At 35.3% G+C, this 13,509-nt stretch overlaps 1 protein-coding gene across 4 annotated transcripts in view; it reads right to left on the bottom strand.

Annotated features, from left to right (window-relative positions):
* Positions 1-11,910, bottom strand: part of casd1 (CAS1 domain containing 1) — a 28,369-nt gene extending 16,459 nt beyond the window's left edge. The window contains exons 1-9 of one of the 4 annotated variants that reach the window (XR_012394724.1): positions 11,507-11,906; positions 8,023-8,119; positions 7,813-7,933; positions 5,870-5,908; positions 5,689-5,751; positions 5,552-5,596; positions 5,344-5,467; positions 4,912-5,114; positions 975-1,533 (exon numbers count right to left, since the gene is read on the bottom strand). Coding sequence is in view for 3 of the 4 variants with exons in the window: in XM_068215189.2 (XP_068071290.2) it covers positions 1,120-1,533; positions 4,912-5,114; positions 5,344-5,467; positions 5,552-5,596; positions 5,689-5,751; positions 5,870-5,908; positions 7,813-7,933; positions 8,023-8,119; positions 11,507-11,786 (1,386 nt within the window). In the remaining variant the exon portion in view is untranslated. Of the gene's footprint in view, positions 1-974; positions 2,763-3,936; positions 4,776-4,911; positions 5,115-5,343; positions 5,468-5,551; positions 5,597-5,688; positions 5,752-5,869; positions 5,909-7,812; positions 7,934-8,022; positions 8,120-11,506 lie in introns of those variants that run through there. The other 3 variants (NM_001278180.1, XM_068215189.2, XM_073931114.1) reach the window with 3 other exon arrangements.
* Positions 11,911-13,509: the final 1,599 nt, after the last annotated feature.

Genomic DNA, 13,509 nt, shown 5'->3' with positions numbered 1-13,509 from the left:
TGGATATTGACGATTTGACACGATCCAGGATCGTTTCGTTCTTCAAAGTTGATCGGGAGCAGGTTCAATTCATATAAACAGGATTAGATCGGCTTAGTTCAAGCAAAGATAATACAGAAAGTATGTTCTGAATTCTGATATTTTCTTACAGTAGTAGTTATATACACTTGGGAAAATAGTAGTTTTTAACTATATATATATAAAGTTATAGTCATTAATAAAATAAATAAAGTTTTACATATTAATAAAACGTATGCAATCTGCACCCTCGAAATGAAAATACAAAGACTGCCACCTGGTGGTGCAAAGAGAAAACTTATTGATATGAACTTTTTAGATCGCTTTAGTACAAATTGTGTATAATAGAAATGCACAATATGTGACTTTTTTTAAAAGCAATAATACATTTATGCAGTCATAAACATGTTTTGACAGTAATATGCCAGTGATTTGATGCTTCACAAAAGTTGCAGACGCCTTTACCAATATCAAAATGCTTTTGGAAACAACCAGTTATTCTTTACACCGATTAAAAACAGTTACTATAATAAAGAAAATCTTTTCTAAATGTAGAACTAAATACATTGATTTGCATTGAAATACATGATGAATACTCTTGTCTTGACAAATGAAAGTGTAAAGCCTGCAGCTTATTGCGTGTCATATTTAACAAGCCGTTTACTGCTAATTTGATGTAATTTTGCTCACATGGATAATTGAATATTAATCAGATGATGTCATTACGCTGCTGTGCCGTCAGCCAATCGTTGCATTGCTGATCATGATTTCGAGGATCGATAGATCTGTCCTTAACAACACACGCAGCGATCTCAGATCAGTTTATCCAGACATTCTAATCTGATTCGCGAACTTGTTTGAAGAACCAAATTAGCGAGAGATCAGTTATCAAGATTAAAAGATCCAGAATCTGCCAAATCATCTTAGATCATTTAAGCGAGGTATGAAGAACGGACCCCTGGTCAACTACATAAACCCATCTCAACATCACAGATCCTGTGATGTGACTATTGCAGATGCACACATTGCAATATCAATGCTGAAGCAATATTTTGTACAGCCCTACTTGAGACTATAAATACAGGTTAAAATTTGCAGTACCTCTTTGCTGTTCTCACTGTAGAAGACACCCAGAACGAAGATGTAGATGAGAGGAATGAAAAAAGCGGAGTGTGTGTAGAATTTCTGCTCCTTCATAAAGATGTCAGCCCGGTCACACAGGTAGAAGTACAGCATGATGAGGCTCATCTTGCCGATGGCCAGTAATGGTCCCTTTGGGTTGAGCTGCCCCACAGCAGCGGGGTGTTTTTTCTCCTCTCCGCTCTCCACATCAGGAGCGGGTCTGCTCTTCCGATGTGAGCTGAAGCCCAGCAGGACGAAGCAGACGACGGACACCAGGAGGACAGCAGCTGCTAGCTTCTGAAGGACGCTTAGCGGAGGAGCGCTCTGACAGCAGGAGCCATCAATGGGCTTCAGGATCTTGTTGCACATGGAGTTCATAAGTACCATGGCGCCCTGACAAAGTGGAGAAATAAAAAAAATGTTAATTTAAAAGGGTCACGTAACACATTTTTTTACCATGTTGACAGTCATATATATGCCCAACATTGCTAAAAACATTATTAGGACACATTTTTTTCACAAAAAAAAAGTGAAAATTGGTTGTTTTTGCGTTATTTTGGGCAAATTCACTCTTTCAGGTTTAAAAAGAAATTTTGAAGCTATGTCACGACAATAAGATCCTTGTGTAAATTCCAGCGTTGAAACTGGTTGTCTGTACTGGCGGGCACAACGTGACGTCTTTGAGTTTTCAGGATTAATTCGGGAGAAAGACTTGATTTGAACCAATCAGTGGGCTCTATTTTGTATGAGATGCAACTTAATTAATATGCATGATAGCTTCGAAGACTGTTTTTACCTGATACAGTGTTCAGAGAAATAACATGCTGTGTTGCCAACCATAATTAAAACTAGTGAAAGAAATAGATTTGTTTGGAGACATGGGTCGTTAGTGTTGCGTTTATAAATGTGCTGCAACAAAGGTTTTCCCCATTCCCCCGCGATGAGTGCAAAGCTCACATGTGTGGATTACAGTGGTCTGCTAACACGCGACAAAAATGTTTGTAATGAACATTTTTTACCTGAGAGCTTTTCGCATCAGGAAATGATAAAATCATGATTTCAGGTTAGCTTATGATGGGTTCAGAGTTAGACTCCACCATAATCAAGCTGATTTTGGCATGATGTGTAGTAGGGATACACAATATATTGGCAACAAAGACAGAAGATTTTATTTATATAAATAAAGTTGCCCATAGAAATTAATAGCTGATAAAGTTAGGGTTTTAAATAAAATATGTTGTTCAATGCATGCGTTTTGTCTGTGCAATCATTAAAAAAAAATATTTGTGAGCTATGATATTGGCTCTCAACATGCAAATCGGTAGAGCTTTGACCGGTATCGATCAAAAATCCTATATTGGTGCGTCCTTGATGTCTAGGCATGAATTGGCATCAATAGTGACGTTTCTTACTCCAGAACAGGGGTTCTCAAACTCAAAATCTTGCTTCAACACACCTGCATGGATGTTTCTAGAAAGACTAGTAAGAGCATGATTAGCTAGGCCAGGTGTGTTTGATTGGAGTTTGATAGGGGGGGACTGCAGGACACCGGACCTCCAGGACCAAGATTGAGAACCACTACTCTAATATCTACAAGTCAGTTGCTAGTTTTGCCTGCTCTTCTGGGGTCCGTTCTTCGTACCTCGCTTAAATGATCTAAGATGATTTTGCCGATCCTGGATCTTTTAATCTTGATAACTGATCTCTCGCTAATTTGGTTCTTCAAACAAGTTCGTGAATCAGATTAGAATGTCTGGATGAACTGATCTGAGATCGCTGCGTGTGTTGTGAAGGACAGATCTATCGATCCTCGAAATCATGATCAGCAATGCAACGATTGGCTGACGGCACAGCAGCGTAATGACATCATCTGATTAATATTCAATTATCCATGTGAGCAAAATTACATCAAATTAGCAGTAAACGGCTAGTTAAATATGATACGCAATAACCTTCCACATTTGTTGTGAGCTGCAGGCTTTACACTTTCATGTGTCAAGAGTGTTCATCATGTATTTCAATGCATATCAGTGTATTTAGTTCTACATTTAGAAAAGATTTTCTTTATTAATAGCCGTTTTTTTTTTTAAAATCGCTGTAAGGAATAACTGGATGTTTTCAAAAGCATTTTGATATTGATAAAGGCGTCTGCAACTTTTGTTAAGCATAATCACTGGCATATTAACTGTCAAAACATGTTTATGACTGCATTAATGTATAATTTTTTTTTTTTTTGTCACACATTGTGCATTTCTATTATACACAAATTGTACTAAAACGATCTAAAAAAGTTCAAATGTTTTCTCTTTGCACCAGCAAGTGGCAGTCTTTGAACTTTCATTACGAGAGTGCAGATTGCATACGTTTTATTAATATGTATAACTTTATTTATTTTATTAATAACTATAACTTATATATATATATATATATATATATATATATATATATATATATATATATATATATATATATATATATATATATATATATATATATATATATATATATATATATATATATTTAAAAAAGTTACTATTTTCCCAAGTGTATATAACTACTATTGTAAGAAAATATCAGAATTCAGAACATACTTTCTCTATTATCTTTGCTTGAACTGAGCCAATCTAATCCTGTTTATATGAATTGAACCTGCTCCCGATCAGGTTTAAGCTAGCAGAACTGTTGCCATGACAACAACTCTCGGATCAGCTTTGAAGAACGAAACGATCTTGGATCGTGTCAAATCGTCAATATCCAAATCCAGCTAACTGAGTAATCCACGTACGAAGAACGGACCCCTGAAAAGTTGGTTTAACAAGAACTGAGTCAAAAATAAATAATAAATAATTTGCATAGTGAGAACTAGAGCAAAAACCCACTATAACAACTTAATTTACTAAAAGATTTACTAACAAAATTTAAAAGCACAGTAACTGCAGCTGACCTTACTGCATATTTAGGAATTTACATGTCAAAACAAATTCTGTCCAAATGGAAATAGTTCCTATCAAATGAGAAACACAGTGAAGTTATGCTAGATGAATCAGTTTTTGAATGAATCAAGTGAGTCAACATATCATGCATAAGTCCACTAATATAGCCCACTTGAAAAAAGTTAAATTAAAATGAATGAGTGAATTGGAGCACTGAAGGGATGCAGTTGTGTTTTTCTGACTGATAAATCTATTTTCAACTTGTTAATTTAACAACTGAATAACTTATTTTACCACTACCACCAATACGATTTTACTGTTTAAGCCATCTTGTGGTCAAACATGGAAATTCAGCACATTATTTCTTACAGTCCATTGAGTATTCTCTAGCTGTGGAGTGTGCATTGGTTTTACACTTGTTATTGCAGTGCATTGTGAGATTGATTGAGTGCACTTCAGAACATCCACTATGGCTTCAGACATCACTACAAATGGCTGTACCTCAAAAAGTGCACTATTTAGTTGCATAGAAGGTGATTTCATATACAGCCTTGCTTTGATCGTAAATCAATCAGTCATTTTAAACAAATTATTTGAACTAGTGAATAATTGACACTTGGTTTTAGCATCGCGTCTATCTACCCATGTCATTTACCCTAAACCAGTTAAGGCAGGGGTGTCCAAACTGGGTCCTGGAGGGCCCGTGTCCTGCAAAGTTTAGTTCCAGCCCAAACCCAAATGTTACTCCTAAATTGTGCCATTATATATAAAAATGTGACGGCACTCCATTTAGCAAATCAAAAAAAAAAAAAAAAAAAAGTCTCAACAGAACACTTACAACATCTCTTGTGCTCTCAGGAAGATGCAGGCCGTCCACCGACTGAGAAATGGTCTCCATAGCAGCTTGCCTAGATGCCTCCAGGAATTTGACCTTCTTTTTGCTGGTATTCAGGGTACTAACTGCTGCCTCATTGTACAGATTTATCTGCTCATTTGTGATCATCTTTCGGCTTTCACTTAGCACATCCTCATAAACAGGATCTAAAAGACAAACACAAGACTATTTCACACTGTGCATTTACTGTCAACTACTTTATACATTGCACAAAAAACAAACAATCTATGATCTAGTGATAATTAAAAAAAAATAAAAATTACACACACACACACACACACTACTGTAATTACTGTAGTCTTCAGTGTCATGTGATACTTTAGTAATCATTTTAACACAGTAAATAAACAAAACAGGAGCAAGTGTTCTATTCACCTTGTAGAACCCAGTAGACTTCACTGTGCTCGGCTAGTTTTTCCAGTGTGTCTGCTATAGCTGTGAGGTTTGCCTTGTACTGAAAAAGCGCCTCACTCTTGCCGTTGTGCAACTTAATGGACCACTGTTGGAAACCATACACATCAGTCATTAAAAAGATCTTCAACAATAGCGCCTCTAGGCATTATGACTGCAAACAAGAACTCACCGTAGCAGCACCAATGATGATGACATGTGGTTTGGAAGCAGATCCCTAGAGTTATTGAGAGAGGAGATAAAATCAGAAGCCCGTGATATTATAACTTGGCTCTTTTGCATGCTGTACAATAATATGATTGTCTTTACCTCAGTCCATAACATTAACTGCTCCTTCAAGGAATTGTTCACTTCTGCGTACCACAGGAAATTCTGAAATGGAGACATTCGCAACTTATTTTGATCTGTCATTAAAAAAAATAATTAAAAGGATCTAAATAAAATCAACATTTGCTCAAACTTTAAGAAACCACAAATTAAAATCACTTACCACAGTGGAATCACCATCGACAAAAGGGATGTTCTCATGCTGATGACATAATTTATGCAAACAAAAGGGCGATATATTATTAAACCATCAACAATAATTGATAATAATTATTATTAATGGTTTAAAAAAATAAAAGCTTAGCATTAAAGGGATAGTTCATCCAAAAATGAAAGTTGTCATCATTTACTCATTCTTCACTTATAGGAGGCTGCACGATATTGCAAAAATCTAACATTGCAATATTTCATTTCTGCAATATACACTCACTGGCCACTTTATTAGGTACACCTTACTAGTACCGGGTTGGAACCACTTTTGCCTTCCGAAGTGTCTTAATCCTTAGTGGCATAGATTTATCAAGATACTGAAAATATTCCTCAGAGATTCCATATTGACATGATAGCATCACACAGTTGCTGCAGATTTGTCGGCTGCACATCCATGATGCGAATCTCTAGTTCCACCACATCCCAAAGGTGCTCTATTGGATTGAGATTTGCTGACTGTGGAGGCCATTTGAGTACAGTGAACTCATTGTCATGCTTAAGAAAACAGTCTGAGATGATTGGATGGGTACACGGAGGTCATAAAAAGATGGACATTGTCAGGAACAAAACTCAGGTATGCTAAGGCATTGACACTCAATAGGTACTATGCTCAATTGTTATTAATGGGCCCAGCCTGAACCATTGATACAAGGCAGGATGGTACCATGCTTTCATGTTGTTGATGCCAAACTCAGACCCTACCATAAGAATGTCACAGCAGAAATTGAGACTCAGACCAGGCAATGTTTATTCAATCTTTTATGGTCCAATTTTGGGGAGCCTGTGCGAATTGTAGCCTCAGTTTCCTGTCCTTAGCTGACAGGAGTGGCACCCGCAGAGGTTTTTTGCTGCTGTAGCCCATCCGCCTCAAGGTTGGATGTGTTGTGCATTCAGAAATGCTCTTCTGCATACTTCGGTTGTAACAAGTGGTTATTAGAGTTACAGCTACCTTTCTAACAGCTGGAACCAGTCTGGCCATTCTCCTCTGACCTCTGGCATCAACAAGGCATTTGGGCCCACAGAACTGCCGCTCACTGGATATTTGCTCTTTGCTGACCATTCACTGTAAACCCTAGAGATGGTTGTGCGTGAACACACCAGTAGATCAGCAGTTTCTGAAATCCACCAGCACATCTAGCACTAACGACCATACCACATTTAAAGTCACTAAAATCGTCTTTCTTCCAAATTCGGATGCTCGGTTTGAACTGTAGCATATCGTATTGACCATGTCTACATGCCTAAATGTATTGAGTTGATGCTGATTGGAAATTTGCAGTAACAAAAAGGTTGGACAGGTGAACCTAATAAAATGGTCGGTGTGTAATTTGCGATATAAATACATAATTAACCAGACTGCTTTAATAGCTCTATTTGGAATGAATTAAAGGATTGGTACATTTTCATACTTGGGTGACCTATTCCAATCAATCAATCAATCAATCAATATATATATATATATATATATATATATATATATATATATATATATATATATATATATATATATATATATATATATATATATATATATCTCAAGCATGTTAATGTTTTTAATTGAAGACAACGATGCATTTTTACAGATGTCTTATTTATAACCACTGCAGCATTGCACAAAAACAAGAATTGTTCATCTTAAATGAAAAACTGCAACTGCTTTTTTTGTCTGGGACATATTCTCAAATACCAGAAGTAATCTTCTGGTGAACAGGAACTATTACACCCTTTCCTTTTTAATTTCACTGGAGCCTTTGAGTGGCGCATGTATAAAAGTGGAAATTGCTTCGGGGGCCAGGAGATAAAATATGACTTTGAAGTCAATTCTCACTTTGGTTTGGAATACATTATACCAGCGAACCTAAAGCAGGCTTACGGAAATGAATAGCAACAACAAACCTTGTTCCCAACTTCTTTCACCTCAGGGTTCATCATTTTGATGAAAGAATAGAAGAGCTGACGTATTCTAGAGTCTCCGACAAATGCTATTCTCTTCTCTCTGAGGCAGAACTTTGCTTCACTGAAAGACAACAAAGAGGACTGTAAATTCCAGCCCACCTTTTAACCCAACACCCACAATTAAGGTAAATTAAAGATCCCACAACTTACGTGCTTTTGTACTTGTGTAACATGCACCCATAGGGCTGCCACACATTGTCCCCTAAAAAACGTCCACTGGATAACAGCCAGTCACATGTGTCACTGCCTGAAAACAATGAAAAACAGTTACAGTGAATAAAGCACATTCCACATGGAAAATCCTTTAAGTAAATGTGTGTATGTATTGTGTTGGCTTAAATTAGGATTCAGTCGACTCTCTCAAAAGTGATTATACTAGTCTACTAGTATACTAATCTACCTCTTAAAGCAACACACTGTTAGTCTTTCTTGCAAATATATATTATAAATTAAAAATAAATTATAAAAAGGTGTACAATCTGTGTGCACATACTAGCTGTGTAGTTTTACATTTTGGACATTGAATCTACCTTTTAAAACCAGACACTGTGGACAGGCTTATCTTTCGGAGAATAAAACAACAACTGTAACTAATTAAGTTTACAATAGTTTTACGATTACATTTTGAACATTGTGTCATTTCATGTCACAACATTAAATTTTGCACATTTTAGTAAGTTGCTTACTTTTGATTTAGGTTTTTTTTTTTTTGGTAAACTATACTTGAAAATATAAATTAAATTAATTCAAATTAATGCCCTCAATTCAGATATCAATGCTCTTTTAAAGAGGATTAACAATTCATACACTGAAATACAGACAATTCATAACCAACATGAGAAAATAAAAATTATTAATACTTTTCTGCCATATTTTTACCCAGGCCTAATTATAAATATTTCTTCAGCACCAAACCAAGATATCAGATTTGTTTCTGAACGATTATGTGTGAAGACTGGAGCAATGATGCAAATAATTTAGCTTGCATGAACCTTGATTTTAATGTTCTTTAAATGGAAATTAAATTTAACCATATATGGTTATGAAAATCCTCCTGTTTGCTGTAATGCAACTTTCTTTTAAACAACCATAACAGCAGAATGTGCAAAAATAATAATAATAATAATAATAATAATAAATAAAACTGTTATTAAAGATGCTTGATTTAGCCAATCAGACACTTAAAGTTGCAAAAAGAGATATTTAACTCCTTCCATTCCCATGACGCAGTGCAAACCACATTTACATATTCCCAATTGCAATAAACTTGAAATATACTGCTAAGAGAAAATCCCTCTGAGCAATTCCATGTAAATGTCAACCTTGCCTTAAAAGAAAAAAGCTTTTACCAAAATACGCAAACAGTTTCTAAGTGTTTCGTCTAAGCAAGTATTTTACAGTACTTTAGAAATACTCAAAACTGTCTTTGTCAATGGTAAATTAAATATAATAGTTTGAAAACAAAAAAGTCGCACAAGTGGGAATTTCACATCCATAACCGAGAGATGTCACATCCATAAAGACAATTTGTCCTCAATAATGCAAAAGTATAAATTTAAATAACATCAATCATGTTTGTTCTATAGTGAGCCAACTCTTATCCTTTTGATAAGCATTGGTTCTTTTGGGTTGTGCAATTTAGATTACAGAATTTTTACAAAAGTATGTTGTAGACTGCAAACTCGCATACTTTTTTTGGTCACATACATTACATGCTTATTTCCCTCAAAAGTTTTTCCCTTAAAAGTACAAAACATGTTTACAGACTGATTTTTCTGGTCACTTAACTCTGTGGTCAGTTGTTCTGGAAAATATAAAAAGATGTTTCAATTTAACGTTAACATTTACTCTGTGAATTTATGTTTTGAGGTTTTACTGCAGAGGTCACAACCATAACGCTGGAATTGCTCACATGGAATAACTGAATGGGTAAAATAGCCACCAGCGCTACCAAAAAAACAAAATGAAACACTGTACATGCACTAATGAATATTATGGCCACAGAAAAAAGATTTGGTACCACAAGACAACAACAAAAAGAAAAATCTCAATATTTCACTGGATAGTAGGGTTGCGCTATTTACCGGTACTATCACTATACGGCTCCAAAATACTGCCGGTGCCACTGTAGTTCGTAAACGGTAGTATCGTCGTTATTGGTTTATCTACAATAGATAATGTTGCATGTGGAAAAGTCACTAAAATGCTCACACGTTTGTGTAGCAATAAACCATTTTATTTTAAAAGTCTGTTGAGACTTTAAGGTTGTAAAACGGTGTAGAATTCGCAACTTTCATGGTAGCCTGTTGCACGTTTTCTAACAATTCAGTTCGAACGCGCAATCGGTTCATTTCTGTTCCTGTCAATATGATTTAGTAGCTACCACAACCGACAATCTCTTAAAGAGAACGAGTCACAAAGTGAAATTTTTAATTCCTTTGGATTGTTACCTGATAAGACTGAAAATAAAAAAAGTTTTAAAAACAAAGTAGCACCAGGAAACTTTTCATTTTTATTTTTGAGCACTTCATAAAGTCTATTTTGTTGGAAAAATGCTCTTTTGTAACAAACTTCATTTGGTATAATTTGTATATTTATTTTTATTGGTCAGTTAGCTACAAAATAAACAAAAAGAACGAATACATTTTAGGTGAAACAAGGTACAAATAATACTTATTTTGCCTTTAGGGAATTAGGAATTACATTCAAGTCAATTTTCTTTATAATTTGAGTTATAGGAAATAATGTAAGAAATTATTTAAGAACTATAATAAATCACAATACTACTTAGTATCGTGAAACTACAGCTGGTATAGTATCGTAAGATTATTGGTATTACAACAACCCTATTGGATATATTACTGAATGATTATTTTAGACTAATGTCTAAAATAAAAGCACCAACAAATCTTCCTTCCATTCCTTATTTATGCATGCATTTAAGACAACTGGGTATTTGCATTTTATTTTAAACATTGAGCAAATTACATAAAATGGATAAAATGTTAACTTTTAGATGATATGATTTTGAAGTTTAAACAAGCATGCATTGTACATCCCTGATAGCACGGATCACAATAATAAATTGAGCATTAAAATGCCAGTGATGCAATATCAAAACAAACCTGTCTAATGAATGATTAACCAGGCATGACTGCATTTAGTTTTCTGTAATACAGCTTGAGATAGGATGCATTTGGGTGGATTCAAAACAAAATTGCGAGCTACTTGTCTATTTGGGCACCAGTCACGCCTCGAAATACTATCTAAGATTTAAAGATTCAGCCTGTTGGCATTATGCGTCAAGTTTGATTGGAAATTCAACCGTGGTGACAGACAGTATTTTATTTAACGTTACCAGCTGGACGCCAACACTGATAACAGCTTTGATCTGGTATTGATTAGCTGAAGCACTTGACAGGTACAACGCTGTGCATGTAAATAAAAGTAGATCCCACTGATGTTAACAAAGCAGTCGCAGTTTTATTCAGTTATCACCAACAAAGCGACAGCTCTAGACTTAACAGTGACAGACACGCGCACACACCGACTAAAAACATTGAGTGACAGCATTAGCCTCGATGCTAACGCAAACACGCAGCTGTTTTTCATGCACCGCGACACAAACACTTACTTCCATAATGTCGAGAAGCCGCGTGAAACACAGTGAGAAGGACGACAGCGGCGGCTGCCAGCAACTTTGCATTTTTGATGCTGAAATACTGATTTATTTCCCGTTTGCCTAGGTTATAGGCCAGGACCGCCATCTTGGCTCCTCCATGACAACAGGCAGACAGACGAGCTGCGGCGGAGCTGACGAAAGCAAAGCCGAGCGGCGCGTGCCCGTTTCCCGCGTGTGCTTCAGCTTCTGCGTGATTGCAGTCCTCAGCTTTCATATCCACCTCAGGATTCATTTTCTTCTGGTATTAGATTTAAGTTCCAAATTATTTACATCAGACAGTTGCATTTGATTAACCTGAAGTCAAACCAGTCTAGTTAATATTTAAACTTTTTTTTCCCCTATATCCTAAACTGCCATATGGGCGGTACATACATGCAATATAAATTATTTGATCAGGAAACACAGCTGTAAAGTATGTTGAATTAACCTTGGACCTGTTTTTCCTGAACCTGCAAGCCAATTAACATATGCTACGAGTTCACTTATTGATCTAAGTTGCACTACATGTTGTTCTGACTGTGAGGGTGTGCATTTATTCGACGATTTTAAGTCTCTGGAGGATTTCGATTTAAAGTAATGACGCAGAAATGTCCTCTCCCTCTTTAATTCGATAGCAAACAGGGTTAACCACAAACATAGCCAGCATTCTTTTCGTATATTCATAGTTGATCACTTCCAAGTGCTTCAAATTGCTTTACAAAATGTTGATTTGTAAGTGTCAGTTAAGATTGTTATTATTGTAAGTTATTTCTGAAATAATATTTCTGAAACTCAAGAACAAAGTTAAACCAAGTTAAAAAGGAAACTTCAAATGTTTCAAATTATCTCAAAATTTGATATAAATGGTCTTGAATCTTTTCTTAAAGTCATGTTATTAAATGTTGCATTCACTGCAATGCTTTAAAATCAAGGTAAGTTTACTGTAGTTTTCTGATTACTGATCAAATTGTGTGTTTGTGCCTAAAACAAGACCAAATATTGCTAACTGTGCTATAAAATGTACTTTACTATTTTCAATGTCCTTTTCACTCTTTCCGTATTTATCAGTTTAACAAAAAAACAAGAAATCTTATCTCGTAATTTTGTTTCTCATGTAAATATATCTTTCTTGTTTGTGTTAGGAATGTGTAGATGTATTGGAAAACAAGACAATTAATCTTTGGAGAAACATCTGTTATATTAGCTATTACAAAGCTGGGTAAATGCATTTTAGCCAGCCAGCCTCGGTGCTTCCACTGAACTGTCTTTCCATTATAAAATTGCATTTGTTTATTGTCTGATTTCTTTAAAGATCAGTGATCTTCACTGCCTGATAGATACACTGTTACGCAAGGGCCAGTATAAGATTCTGACGATATAATAACCTTGGATAAAAATATCACGGTTTTACGGTATTGTGATTACTGCTCTAAAATATGTTCTTTTCAATTTCTGGTTAAAAAAACTAAAACTTTTTCCCCTTTCCGGCTAAATAATTCAAATGAATCATTGACCTCTGCGGTCTTCATTTGTTTTTAAAACACTGAATTTAAAATGGCATCTTTGGATATTTTTTCTGCTGGAGATACTGTTGTCCTAAAAAACAAACAAACAAAAAAAAAAGTGAATAAAAAAGGCTTACACATACCTTAGGAACAGTATTGAAGGAAATTTTGGCGGTTTTGAAACGCTGACTATTCCAAACCGCGGTAAACTTTGAAAAACGGTTATCGTCCCATGCCTATGATATAAAGTGGGTCTAAGAGCAGACAAGAAGCACTGCATTAAATTCCATTTCCCCCTGTCATGTCTTTAAAAAGAAGTTTATTTTACCCCGGTATTTTCAATGGAGTTACTGTCTTTCATCTTATTTTACACTTTAACAACTAGATGAATTCTTATGTCTATTTAACTTAATGTATTGTAATTACATAACAACATTGCAGCTGTAAAAGGAACCCCATGAAATTGAAAGT

The sequence above is a fragment of the Danio rerio genome, chromosome 19, assembly GCF_049306965.1.
Source record: "Danio rerio strain Tuebingen ecotype United States chromosome 19, GRCz12tu, whole genome shotgun sequence".
NCBI lineage: Eukaryota > Metazoa > Chordata > Actinopteri > Cypriniformes > Danionidae > Danio > Danio rerio.
Note: the sequence above shows the minus strand (reverse complement) of the source record. Positions and strands in the feature narration are given on the sequence as shown.